Source organism: Schistocerca piceifrons, chromosome 1 (genome assembly GCF_021461385.2).
Source record: "Schistocerca piceifrons isolate TAMUIC-IGC-003096 chromosome 1, iqSchPice1.1, whole genome shotgun sequence".
In the NCBI taxonomy this organism is placed as follows: Eukaryota; Metazoa; Arthropoda; class Insecta; order Orthoptera; family Acrididae; genus Schistocerca; species Schistocerca piceifrons.
The window spans coordinates 103,910,321-103,936,767 of NC_060138.1; the positions used below are offsets into that span (position 1 = coordinate 103,910,321).

The 26,447-nt window shown below is 39.8% G+C and overlaps 1 protein-coding gene across 3 annotated transcripts in view; it reads right to left on the bottom strand.

Annotated features, from left to right (window-relative positions):
* The window catches only part of LOC124796444 (tRNA (uracil-5-)-methyltransferase homolog A-like), an 89,886-nt gene that overhangs the window by 26,087 nt on the left and 37,352 nt on the right, over positions 1-26,447 (bottom strand). For all 3 annotated transcript variants that reach the window (XM_047260668.1, XM_047260647.1, XM_047260658.1), the window contains 3 exons: positions 23,249-23,407; positions 19,991-20,183; positions 3,172-3,299 (listed from right to left, as the gene is read on the bottom strand). In XM_047260668.1, coding sequence (XP_047116624.1) covers positions 3,172-3,299; positions 19,991-20,183; positions 23,249-23,407 — 480 coding nt within the window. The remainder of the gene's footprint in view (positions 1-3,171; positions 3,300-19,990; positions 20,184-23,248; positions 23,408-26,447) is intronic.

Consider the following 26,447-nt stretch of genomic DNA (forward strand, 5'->3'; position numbering starts at 1 on the left):
GATTCCTGGAAGCAGAGAATAAGCGGACGCTGTGATTTCAAGAGCAGCCATAATTCCTCTTTGTTGGATCTAAGGCTGTGAATGTTCCATTGGAGGAGAGTCTTGAGAAGGAAATGGGAGGAGGGAAGAAATTAAGGGGTGTCACCTCGGCTGCTGCTGAGTGCCAAGGCTCATTGCTAGAGGGCACAGAGGCTGGAGGATCACCCTCCATGAGATCTACTGAGATGTTGGCATTCTCCCTCGGTTGGTCTGTGGAGTGCAGGGCAGAAAAATGGTTCGTGGTGCACACTGGCGACACGGAGGTCAGCTGGGTGAGTATGTCAGGCAGCAACATTGTTGAAGAGGATCTGTGAGTTGCCGAAGAAGAAGACCATTTGCCTTTGATTTCTTGGAGCCTTTCCAGTTGTCAGAGGGAGACGCAGATGTTTTATGGCTGGAGGGACATAAAAAAGCTTTGCGGGAGTATTCCTTCTACCTTTCCCAGCTTGCTGGTTGTGTAGCAGGTAACTTCGTCCCATGAGGCAAAAGTTTGGTAGCTTGTTGCACAGCTGGAGGAGGAGATGGGGATGCTATTGAGACACTGTATGATTTTAAAACTGTGGTGCTGAATTTGAGGTTGCATGTCTGCATGGCCATGTCCTTCGTGGAGTGAAAAGCAGTACTGTAAGTGCTGGATGGTAGAACGCAGGGTTTCCAACTAGCCAACAACTTGCGAGCAACAGGGTAAGGCACTTTTGCCTGCACCCGGATCTCCTGGACAGCCCACTCATCGAGATACACTGGACAATATCGGGAGGAGGCAGCATGGTCGCCACTGCAGTTGATAAAGCAGGGAGAAGTAGGTGGACAATCGCCGTCGTGAGCATCCCTACCACAGGTTACACATTTGACCGGGTGCTGACAAGACATTTGAGTGGGGTATAATGATGACATTGGTAGCAGCCCATTGGGTTTCTAATGTACAGTCAGATTGTGATAACTTCATAGCGTGATGGAAGCATTACTCAATCAAAAGTGAGAAAAAGAGTGCATGTAGGCACTGAGGGTGCATCTACCTTTTTTATCACACGATGGACTGCAATGACACCCTGATCAGAAAGGTACGTTTGAATTTCTGCCGTGGTCGGACCATTGAGCAGCCTAGTCTAAACAACACCATGGGAAGAATTCATTGTTTGATGGGCTTTGACACAAAGAGGATAGCTGTGGAGGAGCAAAGCTGCAAGCAGTTATTGTGTTTGAGAATCAGTAGTAGTCTCCAAAAGCAAAGTGGCATTGTGTAAACAAGAGCAGAATTTCACAGGGCCGGCAACTGCATCAACACCTTCCTGAATAATAAACAGATTTACCGTATCAAAGGAATGATTGTCTTCAGTATGTGAAACCACAAGGAACCATGGCGTAGCTGGAAGGGTCTTTGAATTGTGAGCCTCATTCCATTTACGCTTGGCAGACATTGACTGTGAAGAAGGAGATTGGCTCATTGTGAGAAAATCCCTCATGACTGCCAGCATCTCCAATGGCACATTCCTTCCAACTAGGAGCCTCTCCTCAGAGAGTGACGCATCCACTTAGGTCATTGCTCACACCTCCTGAACACCTGAAAGAGGGACCAATTGGCAATTTGGGAAGGTAGCAGCTCAGGCAATTACCCCTCCCTAGGCCTGGCCTGTACCAAGCGATACGTGCAAACCCTATCTGTCAAACCGGGGATGTGAATTACAGATTACCCAGTATATTCGCTACTGAAATTCATCACAAATAATCCGTCACAATTTAAGAAGAGCAGTAAGCTCCATGCCTACAACACAGGAGGGAAAAATTACCTTTATTGTTCACTATTAATGCTGTTACATGTCAGATGCATGGACCAGCCTTCAGGAGCACACAGGGAGGAAGAAGAAAGAGAGGAACCTCAAACGCCAAAGCGGAGGGAGGATAGGAGAAGTAGAATGAAGAAAGTAAAAAGGAATGAAAAACAGTGGAGAGACCTCCAATGTCTGCTATTGAAAATGCAGAACACATTCCCAAAAACATCCCAGACACATCAAAGACTGGAGGCCCGTGGTAGCCAAGCAGGAACCCACCAAAGAATAGCGAGCTCCCTGGGTTGATCATGTAGGTAGTTCTTCAAGGAGTTAGGCATTTTTAGTGCATCATCACAATACCTACATTCGATACTGAAATTAATCCATCACAATTTAAAAAGAACAGTAAGCTCCATGCCTACAACACAGGAGGGAAAAATGACCTTTATTTTTCACTATTAATGCTGTCAGCAGGTCAGAAAGGAATTCAATATCCAGAAAAAAGTACTTTGATCATTTTCCCCAAAACATAAAATGTTTGACATGTAGCAAATCAAATTTTACATCTAACCTAAAATCGTTTCTCCTGGACAGCACCTTCTATTCCACAGATGAATTTCTATTTAAACACTGATAGAATTTATAAAGAAAAAGGAAACTGTTTTTGAGTGTAGTTGCACGAGTAGAACTAAAATATATTGTGTTCATTAATGTTAATGCTAATCACATAAACCTATCCTATAAACTGATTCATTGCACATCATTTCAAAAAATGAATTATTCAAATGATCAAAGGAACACGTAACTAACCAACTAACTCTATTTTTTTTATCAGACATGGCATAAACTGGAGACACAAACAACATGGTCAGATTATGTACTGTTGTTTTTTAAAATGTGTGCCCATTCCCTTTTCCACCTGCAGTAGACAGTTTACAATATAAATGGGTGTTGCACACTTGACTAGAAGAAATTCTTATTCTGCGCTGCCATCAGAATATCAGCACCCCATCTTTCACTAGAAAACAGAGCAAATCAGACTTGACAGAGGAATAATTTTCCATCATTCAAGAACACAAAAAACTTGAAATTTTCTAAAAGTTTCCTAATTTCATGAAAACCAAAATCATAACACCAAATGACATCTTACCAAGCAAAGTGAAGGGCAAGTTAAGAAATAACATTTTTTTTGGTAATGGAGCAATTACAGTAACCCTCTGGTGTCACGTCAAAAGCTCCAAATGTCAGTCAACAACAACAGATACATAATTTTCCTTACAGATGGAAGTATTCGCATACCACAGAGCAAACAAATTCTGCAGACTTCAATAAGAGACAGAAAATAATTTAAAAATACATTTACCTTTGCAGCAAGCTTCATGCGCTGAGGGATATGTACTAAACTATCAACTGGTCCTACAGCAGTGCTACCCTGAGCATAACTGCTCACTCGGAAGCCAACAGTTCCTTCACCTGTTACAGGGTTTCTGCCTGTTGAAGATGAACAAATCACATTAGCATATTGTCATTGCAGTTATACTGTATTTATGAGGATAATCCCAAAAGTAAGGCCTCCTATTTTTTTATAAGTACAGAGCTCTGTTTGTATGGCAGCTGGTCACACTGTTATGAAGAGTGCTTCACACGCTGTGTGTAAACATGCACATGCTGCACTGAGGCGCTCTGTCTCGGCTTGGCAGCCATTGAGAATGGAGCTCCCGTTGGATGTTGCCGCCAAGTGTGAAATGCATGCAGTTATTTGGTTTTTGAACGCAAAGCACACTGCGCCGACTGAAATCCATCGCCAATTGATGGAAGTGTATGGTGAGTCGTGCATGGATGTCAAAAATGTTTGTAAGTGGTGTAGAGAGTTTGCAGCTGGTTGGACCGAAACTCATGATGAATAAAGGAGCAGAAGACCGTTAACTTCTGAGGAGATGGTGTTGAAGGTTGAGCAAAGCATGCGTGAAGATCAGTGGATCACCTTGGATGATCTCTGCACGTTGGTTCCTGAGGTTTCCCAAATCACCACTCACAGAATTTTAATGGAAACATTGAGCTACCAGAAGGTGTGCGCACGATGGGTGCCACGCATCCTGACTGAGGACCACATGTGGCAACGAGTTGACACTTCCTGCACATTTCTTCACCACCTTGCAGCCGAACAGGACAACTTTCTGGACTCAATTGTCATGGGTGATGAAACCTGGGCATACCACTTTACACCTGAGACCAAGCAATGTCAGTGGCAGCATCCTTCTTCACCAAAGCCGCAGAGCTGGCAGTGAGATAGTATGACATGGGCATACAAAAACTGCCACAGCGTCTACAAAAATGCATCGACAGAAATGATGATTATTTCGAAAAATAGCTAATTTTTCAAGCTGTAAACTAATGTAAACCATTGTAGAAATAAATAGGAGACCTTTCTTTTGGGATTACCCTCGTACTTTTTCACTTTTTAAACTTTTGTGCTATTAGACAATAAATTTCATTAAATTGTCTTACATACTGCACATAACTTCTTCCAATTTCAACTTGTGTAAGGATATTCATACCACTAAATATTGTTTACCAGAAATCAGTAAGAACTTTAGATAAATAATACTAACATGGCACAACACAACAACTATATCAACAAAACAAGACTACAAGCTGTCTGCCTAGAAATTATCATGCACCATCAAAACAAATAATGACAGCAATGAACAAAACACAGAGAGAAAAATGACGGAGTGTGATAAACAGCGGAAAGAACTACAATGGAGACTAACTGCATAGTAAAGAACACTCCAAATAGAAACTATGGGCACATTGTTGTTGTCTTCAATCTGGAGACTGGTTAAATGTACCTATCCATGCTACTCTATCCTGTGAAAGCCTCTTCACCTACAGATAACTCCTACAGCCTATGTCCAACTGAACCTCCCTACTGTATTCATCTCTTACTCTCCGTTGACAATTTTTATTTTAAAACCCCACCCACTCACCTACACAAACTTTCCTCTATTACCAAATTGGTGATTTCTTAGTGTCTCACAATGTCTTTATCAACTGATGCCTTCTTTAAGTGAAGTTGTGCCATATATTTCTTTTTCCCCCTGATTTTATTTAGTATTTCCTCATTATCACTCAGTCCACCAATATTATCTACAGCATTCTTTTGTAACACCAGCTTCAACTAACTTCTGTTCAAAACTACTCATCATGCACATTTGATTTTCATAAAAAGCTCAAAACTAGACAAATATCCACATAAATACCTTCAGAAAAGACTTCCCAACACTTAAATTGATGCCAGACATTAAAAAATTCCTCTTTTTTCATAAAAGCTTCCTTGCTACAGCCTGTTGGCATTTTATATCTTCGTAACTTTGGTCATCAAACAATAGAAAATCCAGGATGCTATGTAACATTATTATGAAAAGGAAAGTCGCTACTTCCCATATAGCGGAAATGCTGAGTCACAGATAGGCACAACAAAAAGACTGTCACAAATAAATACAGCTTTCAGCCATTAACACCTTCGTCAACAATAGACGTAGACACACACACACACACACACACACACACACACACACACACACGACCGCAGTCTCAGGCAACTGAAACCACACTGTGAACAGCAGCACCAGTGCATGACGGTGGTGGCGACTGAGGGTAAGTAAGAAGGGGGTTGCCAAACATGACATCTTTCATTTCAATGACTGCTTTACAGCCTGTACCATATGGATCCTTCCCACCAACACCAGATTTTCTGTATTGCGCAGGTGGGAACTCTCCCTACAATACATCTTACGTTCCCGTAACCCTCCTGGCCTCAATCTTCGTTAGGCACTGTTCTCACTCATCCATCCACTTCCCTGTTCCCATTCCAACACTTCACAGCCACCATTCCACCATCACACTCAGTCTTTTTATTTCTCTCCTTTTCCACTACTTGATCCCCCCCCCCCCTCCGTTTCCCCACCTCTCTCCTGTCCTCTGTCTAACCTGCAGCACTTCACAGTCTGCCACCCCCACCATACTATCTCTCACCCTTCCCGCCCCAGCCCCCTTCTTACCCCCAGCCACTTGCCCTCCCATCATGCACTGGTGCTACTGTTCACAGTGCAGTTTCAGTTACCTCAGACTGAGGTCATGCGGGTGAGATGAGTTGCATTTGCTTGCACGCGCGTTTGTGTGTGTATGTGTATATGTGTGTGTGTGTGTGTGTGTGTGGGGGGGGGGGGGGGGGGTGTTGTTGTTGTTGTTGTTGACAAAGCCAAAAAGCTTTATTTATCTGTGACAGTCTTTTTGTTGTGTCTATCTGTGACTCAGCACCTCTGGTATATGGTGAGTAGCAAGTTTCCTTTACATAATATTGTAACTATGTTCAACATCAGTTATTTTGCTGCCCAAAATGCAAAACTTGCTTATTTCTTTTAGTATCTCATTTCCTAACCTAATTCCTTCCAGAGGGAGATCTATACATAGCGCCACTAGGCATGCGTCTAGGGGCAAGCAGCTTGAGAGGGTAGCATTTTTTTGCACTGTATTTATTTTAACGTTTTACATTTTGAAATAACTGCACTTACAAATATTGTGAAATAACTTGATAGTTTAAACAAGACACAAGAACAAGAGTCAAGACTATTAGGTTTAAAACATCATTAGTTTATCAGGTGACTGAATGGAAATTCAAATGCCCAATTCCCATCTGGAATCATATTTATGAAACTGTTCAATAATATTTTAAAGTAAGCCATCAGAACAACAATCGACAATATGAGCTTTGAAATGTTATTATTCTCAGAATGCTGTCAGCTTCTAAGTTCTGTTCACTGAGAATAGGGAAAGAGGTGACAATGAAATTACCTTATTTTGCATTGTTTTTTTTTTTTTTTTTTGTCTTAATGATTTTATTTCACAGTACAGTTCGGTCAAGTAATCTAAGCTAGTCACTTGATCACTCTCGTATTTAAAGTAAAAGACTCTGTACAGGTGTGCCACATGGTACGATTTTGAACTGTATATTCTTTATTTAAAAACGTATTTTCTTTTGTGTTGGTGGACAATTTTGTAAGTGTCTTTAATATGAACAAGAGCTACAAAAACAAATGTGCAAAATTAAACGGAGCGTCATGTCAGAAAGTAGCAAAGGAGAAGCAAGAATGAGAAGCTAGTGTTCTACAAAAAGGTTTGGAAGAGTAGATAAATTTTTCACAAAAAATGTTGCTTTTCGACTTTGAGTTCTAGTAGTACTAATGATAGGTCTAGAACTACAGCTGTAGTGAAAGAAGTAAATGTGAACAAAATAAGGCCTAAAATGAAGAAAAACAAATTGTTCCTGAATTCAAGTCTCACAAAAGCATAAGTGTCGAATCAGACATTACAAAAGAAATAACCTCATTAGTGATGATTCTGCAGAATGGTGTGTTAATGAATCAACAAATGACATTCTTTTACGCTGTGGCATTAACCAAAATTGTAACGGTGATTTTTATACATCATGAAGGTCAGTAGGCAGTAAAACCAGATATTTGAACAAAAATTTATTTAATTGTCAACTTTGTGTAGTGACTTATTATACTCTTGTAGCACCAGTGCTATTCTTTGGGCACCAAATTAATTTTTCAGAGGTATGATTGCTACTATAGGAATTTCAGACTGGAGAAATATTTCTAATATTTTATCTCGTCATGAAAATTTACTTGAACATAAAGATTTTGAGTTATTGGGTTTAACAAGGGAAAAATCACTTGAAATAGTAGACACCAGTTCGAGTCATATGTTGAGACAAAAAGTACTGGTGCAATGTGTTGACAAGGTGTCTGCAGTAGTGAAGAAGCTAACAAGTCATGGACTTCCCCCCATATATTACATACGAGGGTCATTCAATAAGTAACTCCCCACAACTTTTTTTAAAAGCCATTAATACACACAGACAAATGTCCTTGTTTGTGGTTCACATTCGCTGTTTGTCCTGTGTGCCAGTGAAGATGGAAGAGCAATAGTACAGCACCAAAATGATATCTACATACGACTCATGTTACAAGCACCATGCTGTTATTGAATTCCTGTGTGTAGAAAAAGAAACTGTGGTGAATATCCATAAATGTTTGTATGCAGTGTATGGCAATGGGTAAAGAAAGTTACAGCCTTAGGAAATGCAGAAACAGAGCTCCATGATCAGCCACGCTATCACTTTGTTTCATTCTAATTACTCCTGGTATTGTTATAGTTCCCCCCCCCCCCCCCCCCCCCATGAACCATAGACCTTGCCGTTGGTGGGGAGGCTTGCGCGCCTCAGTGATACAGATGGCCGTACCGTAGGTGCAACCACAACGGAGGGGTATCTGTGGAGAGGCCAGACAAACATGCGGTTCCTGAAGAGGGGCAGCAGCCTTTTCAGTAGTTGCAGGGGCAACAGTCTGGATGATTGGCTGATCTGGCCTTGTAACATTAACCAAAACGGCCTTGCTGTGCTGGTAATGCAAACGGCTGAAAGCAAGGGGAAACTACAGCCGTAATTTTTCCCGAGGACATGCAGCTTTACTGTATGATTAAATGATGATGGCATCCTCTTGGGTAAAATATTCCACAGGTAAAATAGTCCCCCATTCAGATCTCCGGCCGGGGACTACTCAGGAGGACGTCGTTATCAGGAGAAAGAAAACTGGCGTTCTATGGATCGGAGCGTGGAATGTCAGATCCCTTAATCGGGGAGATAGGTTAGAAAATTTAAAAAGCGAAATGGATAGGTTAAAGTTAGATATAGTGGGAATTAGTGAAGTTCGGTGGCAGGAGGAACAAGACTTTTGGTCAGGTGATTACAGGGTTATAAATGCAAAATCAAATAGGGGTAATGTAGGAGTAGGTTTAATAATGAATAAAAAATAGGAATACGGGTTAGCTACTACAAACAGCATAGTGAACGCATTATTGTGGCCAAGATAGACACAAAGCCCATGCCTACTACGGTAGTACAAGTTTATATGCCAACTAGCTCTGCAGATGATGAAGAAATAGATAAAATGTATGACGAGATAAAAGAAATTATTCAGGTAGTGAAGGGAGACGAAAATTTAATAGTCATGGGTGACTGGAATTCGTCAGTAGGAAAAGGGAGAGAAGGAAACATAGTAGGTGAAAATGGATTGGGGGGAAGGAATGAAAGAGGAAGCCGCCTTGTTGAATTTTGCACAGAGCATAACTTAATCATAGCTAACACTTGGTTCAAGAATCATAAAAGAAGGTTGTATACCTGGAAGAATCCTGGAGATACTAAAAGGTATCAGATAGATTATATAATGGTAAGACAGAGATTTAGGAACCAGGTTTTAAATTGTAAGACATTTCCTGGGGCAGATGTGGATTCTGACCACAATCTATTGGTTATGAACTGCAGATTGAAACTGAAGAAACTGCAAAAAGGTGGGAATTTAAGGAGATGGGACCTGGATAAACTGAAAGAACCAGAGGTTGTAGAGAGTTTCAGGGAGAGCATAAGGGAACAATTGACAGGAATGGGGGAAAGAAATACAATAGAAGAAGAATGGGTAGCTCTGAGGGATGAAGTAGTGAAGGCAGCAGACGATCAAGTAGGTAAAAAGACGAGGGCTAATAGAAATCCTTGGGTAACAGAAGAAATATTGAATTTAATTGATGAAAGGAGAAAATATAAAAATGCAGTAAATGAAGCAGGCAAAAAGGAATACAAACGTCTCAAAAATGACATCGGCAGGAAGTGCAAAATGGCTAAGCAGGGATGGCTAGAGGACAAACGTAAGGATGTAGAGGCTTGTCTCACTAGGGGTAAGATAGATACTGCCTACAGAAAAATTAGAGAGACCTTTGGAGAGAAGAGAACCACTTGTATGAATATCAAGAGCTCAGATGGAAACCCAGTTCTAAGCAAAGAAGGAAAGGCAGAAAGGTGGAAGGAGTATATAGAGGGTTTATACAAGGGCGATGTACTTGAGGACAATATTATGGAAATGGAAGAGGATGTAGATGAAGACGAAATGGGAGATAAGATACTGCGTGAAGAGTTTGACAGAGCACTGAAAGACCTGAGTCGAAACAAGGCCCTGGGAGTAGACAACATTCCATTAGAACTACTGATGGCCTCGGGAGAGCCAGTCATGACAAAACTCTACCATCTGGTGAGCACGATGTATGAGACAGGCGAAATACCTTCATACTTCAAGAAGAATATAATAATTCCAATCCCAAAGAAAGCAGGTGTTGACAGATGTGAAAATTACCGAACTATCAGTTTAATAAGTCACAGCTGCAAAATACTAATGCGAATTCTTTACAGACGAATGGAAAAACTGGTAGAAGCCGACCTCGGGGAAGATCAGTTTGGATTCCATAGAAATGTTGGAACACGTGAGGCAATACTGACCTTACGACTTATCTTAGAAGAAAGATTAAGAAAAGGCAAACCTACGTGTCTAGCATTTGTAGACTTAGAGAAAGCTTTTGACAATGTTAACTGGAATACTCTCTTTCGAATTCTGAAGGTGGCAGGGGTAAAATACAGGGAGCGAAAGGCTATTTACAATTTGTACAGAAACCAGATGGCAGTTATAAGAGTCGAGGGGCATGAAAGGGAAGCAGTGGTTGGGAAAGGAGTGAGACAGGGTTGTAGCCTCTCCCCGATGTTATTCAATCTGTATATTGAGCAAGCAGTAAAGGAAACAAAAGAAAAATTCGGAGTAGGTATTAAAATTCATGGACAAGAAGTAAAAACTTTGAGTTTCGCCGATGACATTGTAATTCTGTCAGAGACAGCAAAGGACTTGGAAGAGCAGTTGAACGGAATGGACAGTGTCTTCAAAGGACGATATAAGATGAACACCAACAAAAGCAAAACGAGGATAAAGGAATGTAGTCAAATTAAATCGGGTGATGCTGAGGGGATTAGATTAGGAAATGAGACACTTAAAGTAGTAAAGGAGTTGTGCTATTTAGGGAGTAAAACAACTGATGATGGTCGAAGTAGAGAGGATATAAAATGTAGACTGGCAATGGCAAGGAAAGCGTTTCTCAAGAAGAGAAATTTGTTAACATCGAGTATAGATTTAAGCGTCAGGAAGTCGTTTCTGAAAGTATTTGTGTGGAGTGTAGCCATGTATGGAAGTGAAACATGGACGATAACTAGTTTGGACAAGAAGAGAATAGAAGCTTTCGAAATGTGGTGCTACAGAAGAATGCTGAAGATAAGGTGGGTAGATCACGTAACTAATGAGGAGGTATTGAATAGGATTGGGGAGAAGTTTGTGGCACAACTTGGCTAGAAGAAGGGATCGGTTGGTAGGACATGTTTTGAAGCATCAATGGATCACAAATTTAGCATTGGAGGGCACCGTGGAGGGTAAAAATGGTAGAGGGAGACCAAGAGATGAATACACTAAGCAGATTCAGAAGGATGTAGGTTGCAGTAGGTACTGGGAGATGAAGAAGCTTGCACAGGATAGAGTAGCATGGAGAGCTGCATCAAACCAGTCTCAGGACTGAAGACCACAACAACAACATTGTTATAATTAGTTTCATCTGAAGATAATGCAAAGTTAAGAGAGTAAATAGAGTAAAGTTCTTATATAGATGTTTTCAGCTCTGAAAAATGTAACAGCATGTGGTTTCTCCATCACTTACTATACAGCCCACAGGCCTTCAATTTCAATGACCATCGGTGTTCTGCACAAAAGAAATCCTACATGGAGAGTAACAAATACATTGTTCAGTCACCACCTCCTAAAAAACTAGGGTGACATTCCAGTTGTTACCTCCTTTTTTCTGGGGGGAGGGGGGTGGGGTGGGGTGGGCAGAGGGGGGGGGGGGGGGGGGGGGGAGGATCATACCAGTTTTCTCACACCATCCATTTTCTCTCTATCTATTCATTTTTATAAATGTTGAAGTGCATGGGGAGACAAGTATAGAAGTGCAATCTCATTCTATCCTGAACTATTTATGCCATATGTATTGCAAGCTCGTCCAGCTGGAAACAGATTGCTCCCTCAGAATATACCAGTACTTATCACACTACTTATAATTTGACTACAGTAGGAAGCATCAATCCAACCATGTACCTTCTGAAGCATTCCAAGTTCAAAGAACAAGATTTAACCCCACACTACAACAGACACAAGTCATTGCAAGATGGCCCACAGAGGTTTTTAGATTGGAAGTGGACACCTTTCAGCCTATAATTTTATGGGATAACTTATTCCTAAGAAAAATATCAATTCATCAGAATTTTGACACTTAAGATACAATGCAAACAATAGCCAATAAAATCAGTGTTAATATACTGTCTTCTTCAGAGCCACAAATTCCTTTTGTGGCCCATCCTTCTGAAACTGATTCTGAACAATAAAAAGTGCCCAGGGAAAAGATGTAACGTTTTTCAACTGCTCTGCCCTTAACAATGGATACTGTCATGCTGTTTTCACCACTTCATTATTTTGGGATGATTTTGTAACATGCCAAAGCCCATTCCCACATGCCTACAGAATTCTTCAGTTCCCATTATTAACCTATTAGCACCTATGTAGAGCCCTAGCTACCAAGGATGACAAATTACCTTCCTCCATGAGGTACGTGATACAACTGTGATGAATGACTTAATGACACTAGGGCATGGCTCACGAACAGAGTTGCTGGACTCAATGTGAGGTGGTGCATAGATATCTGACCTTGAATCTTGTACCATCATTGTCTGCTATAGAACAAATGATGTGCTTACAGACATAGGTAACTCAACTTTATCGACTGTCATTATATGGCACATGTAGGATAAAGTCCACAAGAAAACCACCACATAATGACATTCCAGTTTGGGTGAATTATTCACATTTGAAAATTTAACACTCTTATCTCTCCAACATTTGTTCATACGCAGGATGATTATAATAGAAGTTCCAGTTTCAAAAAGCAGCAAAAAACAGAACCATAGATTAGAATGATGTCAAATTTGAATGGAATGTTATCTAGCAATAGAGAACATTATGAAAAAAACAAATGCAACAAAAGTTTTAGCATTAGATGGTGCCATAATTGGCAGAATACACAAAATAAAAGATGTGAGGTACAGGGCTGTTCCACAGTTTGCTTATGAGGCTCTCAGAACGACTGTCTCAATGCAGGATTGTATGCTGCTGGTAAAGCTCTTATACAAGAATGATGACTGCACACCAGTAGCTCTGCAGAAGTGCCAGACACTCAAAAAAGCATTGATCCGATGTCTGAAAAGGATCTGGAGAAAACGATTATGAAATTCAACACGACAGGTTCTTCCGAAATGCAGTGTGGCAGAGGGAGGAAAACAACTGATCCATTGTCAGTAGAAGATGTGGCCACAATCTGCGGGGAATTGTCCAAACTTTGGAAATGCTGTGAGCATGGTGCATAAAATACTACAAAATATCCTGCATTGCTATCCATACCAAATTATGCATGTTGCTTCATGCTGATGTTTGCTCTTGAATTTCTTGATTGCATGGAAATGGACAACAAATGGCCAGGGAACATTCTGTGGAGCTCTTTTCCACATTCAAGGTCTCGTCAACAGACAGAATTGCAGAATATGGACAACTATGAGAGTCTTTTGTGCATGAACATCATTCCAACAGTGAGGATGTGTGGTAGGATCATTTTTTTGTAACAAGGAGCTGCTCCATACTTTGTTCAATGAGTGAAGCAGCTGTTGCAGAGGCATTTTGGAAATGCTAGAATTATCAGCTGTCATTTTCCTATAGCTTGACTGTCCAGATCAACTGATCTTAATCCGTGTGACTTCTGGCTGTGGGGTTATCTGTTCCAATTACAAACATAGCTGAATTGAAGGCACACATTGTCCATCACATTCTGAATGTGACCCCTGACACACACTGCTGTGGAACATGCTGTTTCTCAATTTAAACTTGTGGCAGAAAACAATGGACAGGGCACCGAACATGTCTTGTGCAAGTTTCACAACAATTAAAAACCTATTTTGTTGTTGCTTTTTATGCAGTTTTCATCCTCAGAACAACAAAAACTAAATTCATTGTTGCTTTTTGTGCAGTTTTTGGTCCTAGGACAATTAAAAACCAATTTCATTGTTGTTTTTTATGCAGTTTTTGGCCCAATTTTTCACATGCGAGTGGTACAGCAATGACGTGGAGGATGGACTTCATACGTAACCGTGCCACAGCTGTTGAATGCCAAACTTGTGTGTTTATACATCATGGTATGCTTGGTTTAATGTGCAATTCTCACCACAGACGTCGTATTGTGATTTGTCTGTCATTTGTAGCCAAATCCATTTACGTTATGATGCTTACACTGCTATCCAATATAAGCATCCCCCAATGATGTTTCTCTCTTCTTCAATAACATTCCATTCAAATTTGCTGTCATCCTAAGCAGCGGTTCTCTTTTTACAGCATTTTTGGAGCTATGACTTTAATTATAATCACCCTGTAGATATCCTTTGCAAGAAAAAAATTTCTGAACATAGTATGCTCATATGGTCTGTATCTAATGCCCTATAGTTTGGGAGTTTCGGAGACAAACATACACGGCATCAGGCAGTAGTATCTAACTCCGTGGTTCAAAGTCCCTTCTAATATTCTACATTAATACAACACTTTGTAATATATTACAAAAGCACAGTTTTACAATTTTTTGAACAAGCAATAAGGGTATACCTCTTGAGGACAATTTTATTAGCATATACTAATCACAAAATAACAGTGTGTTGAGATCAATGACAGTTCTCAAGTAAGTTATTTTGAGTATCACTCCTCTCACATATATTATGCCCTGTTGCTCAAAATAAGAGTGTGTTACAAAGTGTGACTAACTGTATGAAAATACAGAATTTTTTCTACAAGCAAAACTAGAACATGAAGAGTGTAATGGACAATGTCAACTGCAACAATTCCCTATGGTATTTGATTTCAAGTGCATTATTATTACTATTAAGGCTAGTATACACAATGACATTGGGTTGCACCACTCGTTCTGTGGAATGAGTTGCATGCAAGTGGTTTCATATATGACTGTAGACACAGCAACACTAGTATACACTTCAGTTTCGTTGTTTTGTAGGTCCCCACGTCGTATCTGAAATGAAAGTTTTGGCATCTGCACGTTGCATGAGCTGTGATGAAGTTAAAGCTTGTTGCGTGGAATCACTGCATAAGGAAAAAAATAAGAAACGTGTTTTGATTCGTGACTGGATGAAGAAAAGACGTCAGCTCGGTTGCTCAGCATCCTTGCTAAAATAATTTGTAATGGAAGATCCAAGAAGTTCTTTTAATCATCTTAGAATGTCACCAGAACTGTACACATTTCTTCTAAATAGAGTTAATTATGCGATAAGGAATAAAGGAATTACAATCGAGAATACTCGGCATGCTATAAGATGCGGTTTTCGTTGGTGATGACACTTTTTCATTAACACCAACAATTACTGACATAAACAGTAATAATTATTAACATTTAGAGCAATAATTATTCAAAGCAGGCTGCATTAAGAAGAGAATTGTTTGCAAACTCCTCTCTTGAAGATGGATCTCAACAGTGGCAATATTTCAAACTTCTAAAATATGTGAATGGGGAGCACTGCAGTGACATTTTAAAGAGATGAATATTGAATAAATAATGCAGCTTCTTGAATTTGTATAGCCTTCCCTCCTGTCAACAATACTGCTTAACAAAGAGTTGGCCAAATTGAACGATGGGATTTCAGTCTTGTAGACGAGAGCACTGAGACAGCAAGAATTACACTTGCTTGTATTTTTCTTAATTCGGTTGTATATGTGTTCCTAACTCAATAAATTTTGCCCTGCAGCTCAGATATTGTCAAACCGTCTATGTTATGATCGCATACGACGGTCTCAGCGGCAGCAATATGTTGCTTATTTTTGTAATCAGCATCACTGACATCCCACAAACATCTATCCAAAGCATAGATATCCAAAAACCTAACATTATTATCCATTCCCCACTTCATATTTTAGTTTGTCTACACTCTACGAACACACATAACCTCAAAAACTCATGCAACTAGTGTCGGCAAAGTTGGAACACACCGAAAGTGTTTAGTTTCACTAACGAGTTGCGCAAATGCACAGTGCACATGCGCAGTGGCCTGTAGTGCAGTTGCCTGCAACCTAGTGTCATCGTGTAAACTAGGCGCCTTATTATTATTATTATTATTATTATTATTATTATTATTATTGTCATTGTAGTTGTAACTACACTGTGACACAGAAGAGTTATCATGTCATTCATAATAATTCTTTCTACACTACTGCGAGGTCATGAGAACAGCATATCTCTCTATCTCTCTATCTCTCTCTCTCTTTATCTCTCTCTCGCTAAACAAGATTCACTCTTTCTCACAGCTTTACTTCCACCAGTACCACTTCCCCGTTTCACATCCCAGTCTGGCACACAATTTTAATCTGCCAAAAAGCAAAAAGTGTCAAATCAGTGCACACTCTGCTGAAGAGTGAGAATTCACTCTGGAAACAATCCTCGCGGTGGTTGCTAAGCCATGTCTCCATAATATCCTTTCATCCACGAGTGCTAGACCCACAAGGTATGCAGGAGAAGTTCTGTGAAGTTGGAGGGTAGGAGATACTGAACAATGCTTCAATCTTCCAGAAACGGAAGGATACGTACAAAACTGTCATTGAGGAGAGACAAAACAAAAGCCAGGGAGGTACCAAAGCAAATCTTGGAAACAGAAGCAATGAATTGAAATATCTGAAAAGGACTGAACTTCTAACTCCACCACATGTACACATTTTTCCACTCATGGCTTCCCCTGGACGATACACCGGAAGGGATCGTATCATGACCTCAGGAAGGACTGCACTTGTAAATTACGCAACAAGCCATTCCCCAGACAGAGCATATCTCAACCACTAAGCACATTAATGACAGACTGATGAAAGCCTAACTCAGTTGTAACCATATGTAAACAATGTGTGCTCATTAAAGTTATTTTTAAATGGGAATACCTAAAGGAAAATGGGTTAGAACACTGTTGCAGAAACAATGAAACAAACATGCCAAATTTAAACAGATGCAAAAACCCCAAGATTGATGATCTTTTACAGAAGCTCGAAATGTAGCGTGGACTTCAATGCAAGATGCTTATAACAGTTTCCACAATGAAACTTTGTCTCGAAACCCGGCAGAAAATACAAAGAGATTCTGGTCATATGTGAAGTACGTTAGTGCGGCGGAAAATCCAAAGTGATTCTGGTTGTATGTTAGCGGCAAGAAACAATCAATGCCTTCTCCGCATGATAGCATTGGAGATACTATCGAAGACAGTGCTGCGGAAGCAGAGTTACTTCCAAAATGCCTTCGCAAAAGAAGACAAAGTAACGTAGAAGTAAATTTCCTTGGAGTAGTGAAGCAACTTAAATCACTTAATAAAAGCAAGTCTTCTGGTCCAGACTGTATACCAATTAGGTTCCTTTTGGAGTATACTGATGCATTAGCTCCCTACTTAACAATCATATTCAACCGTTCACTTGACGAAAGATCCGTACCCAAGGACTGGAAAGTTGCACAGGTCACACCAATATTCAAGAAAGGTAGTAGGAGTAATCCACTAAATTATAGGCCCATATCGTTAATGTCGATATGCACCAGGATTTTAGATCATATATTGTGTTCGAACATTATGAATTACATCGAAGAAAATGGTCTATTGACACACAGTCAACATGGGTTTAGAAAACATCATTCCTGTGAAACACAACTAGCTCTTAATCCACATGAAGTGTTGAGTGCTATTGACGAGGGATTTCAGATCGATTCTGTATTTCTGGATTTCCAGAAGGCTTTTGACACTGTACCACACAAGCGGCTCGTAGTGAAATTGTGTGCTTATGGAATATTGTCTCAGTTATGTGATTGGATTTGTGATTTCCTATCAGAGAGGTCACAGTTCGTAGTAATTGACGGAAAGTCATCGAGTACAACAGAAGTGATTTCTGGCATTCCCCAAGGTAGGCCCTTTGCTGTTCCTTATCTATATAAATGATTTTGGAGACAATCAGAGCAACTGTCTTCGGTTGTTTCCAAATGAAGCTGGCATTTATCGACAAATAAAGTCATCAGAAGATCAAAACAAACTGCAAAACGATTTAGAAAAGATATCTGAATGGTGCAAAAAGTGGCAGTTGACCCTAAATAATGAAAAGTGTGAGGTCATTCACATGAGTACTAAAAGGAACTCGTTAAACTTTCGTTACATGATAGATAAGTCTAATCTAAAAGCCGTAAATTCAACTAAATACCTAGATATCAGAATTACAAACAACTCAAATTGGAAGGAACGCATAGAAAATGTTGTGGGGAAGACTAACCCAAGACTGCGTTTTATTGGCAGGACACTTAGAAAATGTAGCACACCTACTAAGGAGACTGCCTACACTACGCATGTCCGTCCTCTTTTAGAATACTACTACGCGCTGTGGGATCCTCACCAGATAGAGCTGATGGAGTACATCGAAAAAGTTCAAAGAAAGGCAGCACATTTTGTTTTATCATGAAATATGGGAGAGAGTGTCACAGAAATGATACAGGATTTGGGCTGGAAATCATTAGAAGAAAAGCGTTTTTTGTTGCGATGGAATCTTCTCACGTAATTCCAATCACCAACTTTCTCCTCCGAATGCAAAAATATTTTGTTGACACTGACCTACATAAGGAGGAATGATCACCACAATAAAATAAGGGAAATCAGAGCTCGTACGGAAAGATATAGGTGTTCATTCTTTCTGCGCGCTATACGAGATTGGAAGAATAGAGAATTGTGAAGGTGGTTCGATGAACCCTCTGCCAGGCACCTGAATGTGATTTGCAGAATATCCACGTAGATGTAGAGGTAGATGAAAGATGATGTTCTTTTCACAAAACTCTATTGAGATAATTTATGGAACTGGAGTTTGTTGTTGACTGCAAAGTGATTCTACTGTCACTAACATGCATGTTGTGTAATGGCCACAAGGACAAGATAAGACAAATTAGTGCTTGTCCAGAGTCATACTGGCACTAATTTTACCCTTGCTCCCTTTGCAAATGGAACAGGACAGAGGATGACTAACACTGGTACAAGATAGCTCCTGCCACGCACTGTAGTGTCTTGTGGAGTATGAATGGAGATGAAAATGCAGATGTAGCACCATTTACTTTGTGCAGCATACTAAAAAATAAGAAAGAATTCTTAAATGCTGAAGCTAACAATTATTTTGGATTCAAAGGGGGAGGGCATTCATACGTCTACATTCAATGATGTGGAAAAAAATGGCTTTGTAGTGATTTCAAGGAATGACAGCAGTCCTATTTGCAGAAACATTCTGTGGCTTGTGGAACTGTATTGACAATTGGCACTGAACATTTCTGTGCACTGAAAAGCTCGTTGGATCATTTTAAAGAACAACAGAACCGGTTGTTTAATAGTGTAAGTGGAGAAAGTTAGGCTGTGGATACAGAAAGAGTAACCTATTGCAAAAACATTACAAGATCACTAATAATACAGTGTTGTGAGTACAGAAATATTTTCAATCCCGATGAAACTGACATCTTATATAATTTACTTTCTGCAAAGACATATTCTGTTAAGGAATAACAATGCCAAAGATGTTAACAAAAAAGTAAAGAAAGTATGACGATGTTAACGGCAAATAGTGATGGAGGGGAAAAGTTACCTCCACTAACAGTAAGAAAATTTAAAACTTCCTGGTGTTACAAAAAGGTAAAAATGCTATCCTGTACTTACAACAGTTTCCCTCCATTAATGTCATTTCATAAAGTGTAAATGGTCCGATATTTATAATTATGAAGATGCAAAAGTGAGGCTGAGAATCAACATTTTGAACATAGAAAATTTGACAGGACTGGCAGAAAATGTAATAAACAGTGCGAAAACATTAATTCCAGGAATTTAACAGTAAGGTTCTACAGAATAACCAAATTATAATTCCCAACAACAGCTTGCAGCCCTGGCAGAACCATGGTTACCCCTTAATTAACAATTACATTAGTTGGCAAATTAACAACATAATCATCATCATAGCTTCAGCAAACTGCATCTGTGATTAGCAGAACACTACAATGGCACTAAAAGAATACAACAGTTTTAAATGTGAATAGGAAAAATAAATATAAAACGAACATACCAATGGTGAATTCACATTTATTGCGGTAGCTGTCCTGTTGAGGAGAAGAACGACAACCAAGCAGCTCACATGGTAATCCATTGTACATACTTTGCTGCTTCTTCAGCCATGCACCCAGTGCTGGGTTACAGCGTACCATATCACGGCCCAGACGCGTGAGCAACTGGCGCATGCTTTCCAGCTTCCGGTTCACCTATCGACACAATGTCTATGCACTGCACACATTTATTAGAGAATAATTAAGTTCCAGCTAGTTTATTCGCACAAATGTTTAGCTGTCACAATCACACTAGACAGTTATTTCTACTGTAATATGTTTCAAATTTGGCCTTCACTATTGAATTATTCAAACATTAATCTTAAACCTAAAGCATTAAAATATAATACAATACAAGCTACATTCATACAGAGACCCTTCTTTACTGGTGGCAGTAAACACTGAACATATTTTATTACAATACCTTTCACATTTAGAAGTGCCATCACAGTTTTCTACACTTCAGATTATGGTATTCTAAGTTCTGATTCTAGTTTTTGGTCTGTCAGTCAGCAATCCTTGCTGATTTTATGTAATGTGCATTCAATATTTTCCACAGGTCTACTTTATTGTTGTTGTCTAGAGTGTAGACAACTTTCAACTGATTCTCAGACATCTCAGACATCTGTCTCATGTCATTATTCATGGTAGTCTCAACCCATTACTTCTAAAATCATCTTAATATTCTCTGCAAATGAATTTTCCAGCTTTACCCAAGATTAGATGCTAATGCAGTGATCACATACATGCCCTGACTCTCTAGAACGTGGCTGCTACAGTCATCCTCACTCACATATACACTTTGCAGTCCACTTTCATTAGCTACCACCAAAATTGATCACTATATTTTTTAAACAGATTTCATACCTACGATACCAACAGACAAGATGATCATAATATCTCCATACCAGCCGATTAAATACCTTAAAAGTTGTCTCACTTGGCACATGTATAAGTGTGAGTTACTGCTCCATGACTTTTCACACTCTTAATGTCAGGTAGTGAAAAGCCACCACCACCATGCTCACTTTTAACGGAATCTCCCCCTTGGCAATGACACAAGACATTAATCCAATAAAAATTCACAAATCTTTTCCTAACGGTTCTGATATCAATGGACCTCCTAATCACTGAACCAACAATCAAGTGGGGTGACTGAAGGTAACCTCCATCACAGTAAATGTGATTCCGAATGCACGATTTCTTGAAACAAAGAAACTGGAACCAAGTATACAGCAATCAATATGTTTCTATGTTTTTTGTAATACTGTCACACATAAAGGTAGGAACCTTCTTGTTTTCTATGGTTAATATGATTCATACCAGCACAAAATTCCCCTTACTAGAATATAAGGAAAAACAGTTTTTCTTGAAGTGCTAGTCAAGACACAGCACCCAAGGGAAATCTGCTCCAACTGAACTTCACTTCCTTGATCCAAGCCATCACCATCACTCTTAGTGAAACAATGCTGAGGATGTTGCTCCATTGGTCCCAAATTCCTTCAATTAAGGACAGTCTCAAAAAGGGAATTACAAGACCTGTGTATTACTTTGAGATACGAAAGCAATCAAACTGCGCTTGTGTACTAGATGACGTACAAGCCAATCATGATACACTCAGGATGCTGAAATATTCTTATTGTACTGGAGGTCTTACTGAAATCAGGTAGAGTGATGGAAATGCTATGTTAAATATGAGGTGTTACAAAAAATATCGGGAATTTTTTAATTTCACACGTTGTATTAGTCTAATTCATGTGGTCTTTCATTGTGGTGTTGGTCAACATTTCTGAAATGTATGTCATCAGTTGTCAAGAAGGTTATATGTGTTTGCTTATGAGTGGTGATCACTGATTTGTTTAAAAATGGATCAGAAAATTTTGCTATAAAAATGGAATAAACTGTAACAAACTTTAGAAATGTTGAATATTGCTTTTGGTGTGTCTGCTATAAGCAAAGCCAGGGTTTACAAATGGCACAAGCATTTCCAAAATGGCTATTATGATGATGATGATGATGATGATGATGATATTCTGGACAACCCAGCACATCAACAACGTATGAAAACACAGAAAAAGTGAAATGAATGATCACCTAATCACAAGCGCAGAAGTTTCTGATGGGGGCATATCAAATGGCTCAACTGGCTCACACCATGAAATCTGTTTTGATGTTTTTGATATGAAACATGTGACGAAAAAATTTGTGCCAGATGCACCCGCTCACACTTCATCTACTGTTGAAGCAAATATACGACTGCTTGGGTAAGTCAGATGATGACAGCAGTCGCAGTCTCATACACTGTTGACTCACAAGTCACTTATTTCACTACAATTTTTGTGGCATTTTCTTTGTGGTTTTGGAGCAGAGAACCACCATCTTTACCACGAATGTACTGCTTGATCAGCACATGTGCTGCAATATATTGTTGGCTTCTGTCATACTTATTTTCAAATATTTTGACAAAAACATAAAAAAGTTCATATAAACAAGAAATGAAACAAATTTTACAATGAAGGATAAGCATATGATGTGCAACTGATTACGTAACATCCACACACTGATTTGTGGTTAACTTCATGAATTAACACAGACAAAAGCACAGGAAACTGGTGTATTGTGAATATGCATATCCACTCATGCCACAGCACTGCAACTGCTTTTGCATTGGTACACAGCGCACCCCATACACTACAGTTGAGTCCCCCTCCCGCCGCCTCCCGCCTCACCTTCTCTCCCAGTTGTTTGTACCATCATCACCAACAAATTTACATTAATACAGAATCGACTATGCTGACCAACCCACAACATGGCATCCCCCTGCCCCCTCTTATGTTCTTACTGCAGCTGTCACTGGCTGTGGCCCGTGGCAGAGTATCAGGCAGTCAGAAGTTAAACTTACAGTACAGAAGAAAGGGAAATATTATGCATGCTCACAAAGTAATTGTTAGGGAGGAGTGGAGGGGGAGGGTGGGTAGAGGTAGAGGGAAGGGAGGGGCTGAGAAGACGAAATGGTTTCTGATGAGTCAAAGGGGACTGCAGGTCCTGAAAGTGAGACATTCTGGTACAAAACGCAATAAAAATATAAAATGATTCCTTGAAAATAAAAAAGACATGAATGATTTACACAGCAGTGATGCTTCAAAACTATGATGTGAAAAGTAACTACTGGGAAAGTTTTCCATTACTGATACAACCAAAATAACAGACCATCCAATTACCTGTTCCTCATACGGTATGTCCCACCATGGTGTTGTAGATTTTTTCAACATTTCAGTCAATGCTTCAGACGTGAGTTTTACTTTCTTAGCAGCAACATCATCTGTTTCCAGCTGCAATGATCTCTTCTGTACCAGTGGATCAGGTGCAGCTCTCGCCTCCTTCAAGTAAAAACATGTTTGTGAGCATACAGCATATCTTCAGTAGAATTTATTCTCCTAAATCTTTTCTGGTCCTGCTTGTGTATGAGTTTCAGGACTTATGTGGTCGATGAACATTCTTATAAATTAGTTAGGAAAAATGACGTGATCTGCTATCTTCTTCCAATAGCAGATACAGGTAAGCCAAACGATTTCCCGCCAGTCCATGCCTTGTGTCTGAAGGGAGAAACAGGTTCAGACTGGCATGGCTTAGTTTTCAACACAATGAAACATTATCTTTGTACAGCAATAACAAAAAGTACTCTTAGTTCTATTTTATTTAGGCACAGTCACAAGAAATAATTACAACCATTACCAGTTTTGGCCATACATTGTCCATTTTCAGAATCTACATACACCTGTGACTTATGGATACTGAAGTTGCTGATGTAGGGTCAAAACAGGTATTGATTGTGACTGTGTCTGAAAGAAATAAAAATAAGACCCTTTTCTGTTACTCTGTACAAGGAAGAAGTTCCATTGTGTTCAAAACCAATCTGTCACTGACCCTCATCAAAGTCACTAATCTAAATAATAATAATAAGTGAAAGTATGTATGTGGATAGCTATATTACTTCAGAGTGCAAGGAAGGAAAGTGAAGGTACATGTGTGGATAGCTATATTACTCCAGAGTGCAAGGAAGGAAGGCTCTGCCACCAGTATTATGCCAGCATGAAATGATACCCTAGTGCAGGCATAGCCAGGAAGATGATAACAAGAACAGATACATCTGTATTGTTATTCAGTGGAGTAAGACATTTACTTCCGTCACACCTCATGGTTCTGAGCATAGCACAAGACCAGACTGGCCATGTACTATTGGTGAGAGAAGTCTGCGCACCGAATCACTGCACTGTCCAGTGCACATATACACACCTATGGGTGCACATAGAGAATGCAGATGACCTGCTAGTCAATGTGCAGGAGTGCCATTATGAGTACAATATGATAGTGTGCTGCGTTTCCTCTGCAGTCTCTCTTATGTGATTTTACAGAAAGTATTTGGTACCATAAATAAATAAATAAATAAAAACTGTTTTACTTCTAGCTTTACACATCAGCTTCATGGTGAAGTGCTCAGATTTTCATGAATGATCTTCGTTATTTTGATATTTCACTTGGATGAGTAGCTGACAAGGGTCCAAAAATTATCAATGTGTTCACAGCTTCAGAGTAACGAAACAGCTTTACTGTCTCAATTACATTCTGTAGTAAAAATGTGGCATTGTTCTACCAGAAATAGAAAATTTGATGCCTGTTTATCTGTGCATAATAATACTATAAGAACACTGCCGAGTAAAACTGTGAGGGTCGGGAAAAACCCACTGTGGTTCCACAACAAAGTTAGGAAACTACTGCAAAAGCAAAGAGAGCTTCAATGCAAATTTAAACAAAGCCAAAACCTCTCAGACAAACAGAAGCTAAACAATGTCAAAGTTAGCGTAAGGAGAGCTATGCGTGAAACGTTCAGTGAATTCAAAAGTAAAATTCTATGTACCAGCTTGATAGAAAATCCTAGGAAGTTCTGGTCTTACGTTAAATCTGTAAGTGGATCGAAACAGCATATCCAGACACTCTGGGATGATGATGACATTGAAACAGAGGATGACACGCATAAAGCTGAAATACTAAACACCTTTTTCCAAAGCTGTTTCACAGAGGAAGACCGCACTGCAGTTCCTTTTCTAAATCCTCGCACGAACAAAAAAATGGCTGACATCGAAATAAGTGCCCAATGAATAGAAAAGCAACTGAAATCACTCAACAGAGGAAAGTCCACTGGACCTGACGGGATACCAATTTGATTCTATGCAGAGTACGAGAAAGAATTTGCCCCCCTTCTAACAGCCGTGTACGTCAAGTCTCTAGAGGAACGGAAGGTTCCAAGTGATTGGAAAAGAGCATAGGTAGTTCCTGTTTTCAAGAAGGATCGTCGAGCAGATGCGAAAAACTATATGCCTATAACTCTGACATCGATCTCTTGTAGAATTTTAGAACAAGTTTTTTGCTCGCATATCGTGTCGTTTCTGGAAACCCAGAATCTACTCTGTAGGAATCAACATGGATTCCAGAAACAGTGATCGTGTGAGACCCAACTCGCTTTATTTGTTCATGAGACCCAGAAAATATTAGATACAGGCTCCCAGGTAGATGCCATTTTCCTTGACTTCCGGAAGGCGTTCGATACAGTTCTGCACTGTCGCCTGATAAACAAAGTAAGAGCGTATGGAATATCAGACCAGCTGTGTGGCTGGATTGAAGAGTTTTTAGCAAACAGAACACAGCACGTTGTTCTCAATGTCTACAGACATTAAAGTAACCTCTGGTGTGCCACAGGGGAGTGTTATGGGACCATTGCTTTTCACAATATATGACCTAGTAGATAGTGTTCGAAGTTCCATGCGGCTTTTCGCGGATGATGCTGTAGTATACAGAGAAGTTGCAGCATTAGAAAATTGCAGCAAAATACAGGAAGATCTGTAGTGGATAGGCACTTGGTGCAGGGAGTGGCAACTGACCCTTAACATAGACAAATGTAAGGTATTGTGAATACATAGAAAGAAGGACCCTTTATTGTATGATTATATGATAGCGGAACAAACACTGGTAGCAGTTACTTCTGTAAAATATCTGGGAGTATGCATATGGAACGTGGAATGATCATATAAAATTAATTGTTGGTAAGGCGGGTGCCAGGTTGAGATTCAATGGGAGTGTCCTAAGAAAATATAGTCCATCAACAAAGGAGGTCGCTTACAAAACACTCATTCGACCTATACTTGAGTATTGCTCATCAGTGTGCAACCTGTACCACGTCGGGTTGACTGAGGAGATAGAGAAGATCCAAAGAAGAGCGGTGCTGTTTCGTCACAGGGTTATTTGGTAAGTGTGATAGCATTACGGAGATGATTAGCAAACTCAAGTGGCAGACTCGGCAAGAGAAGCGCTCTGCATCGCGATGTAGCTTGCTGTCCAGGTTTCGAGAGGGTGCCATTCTGG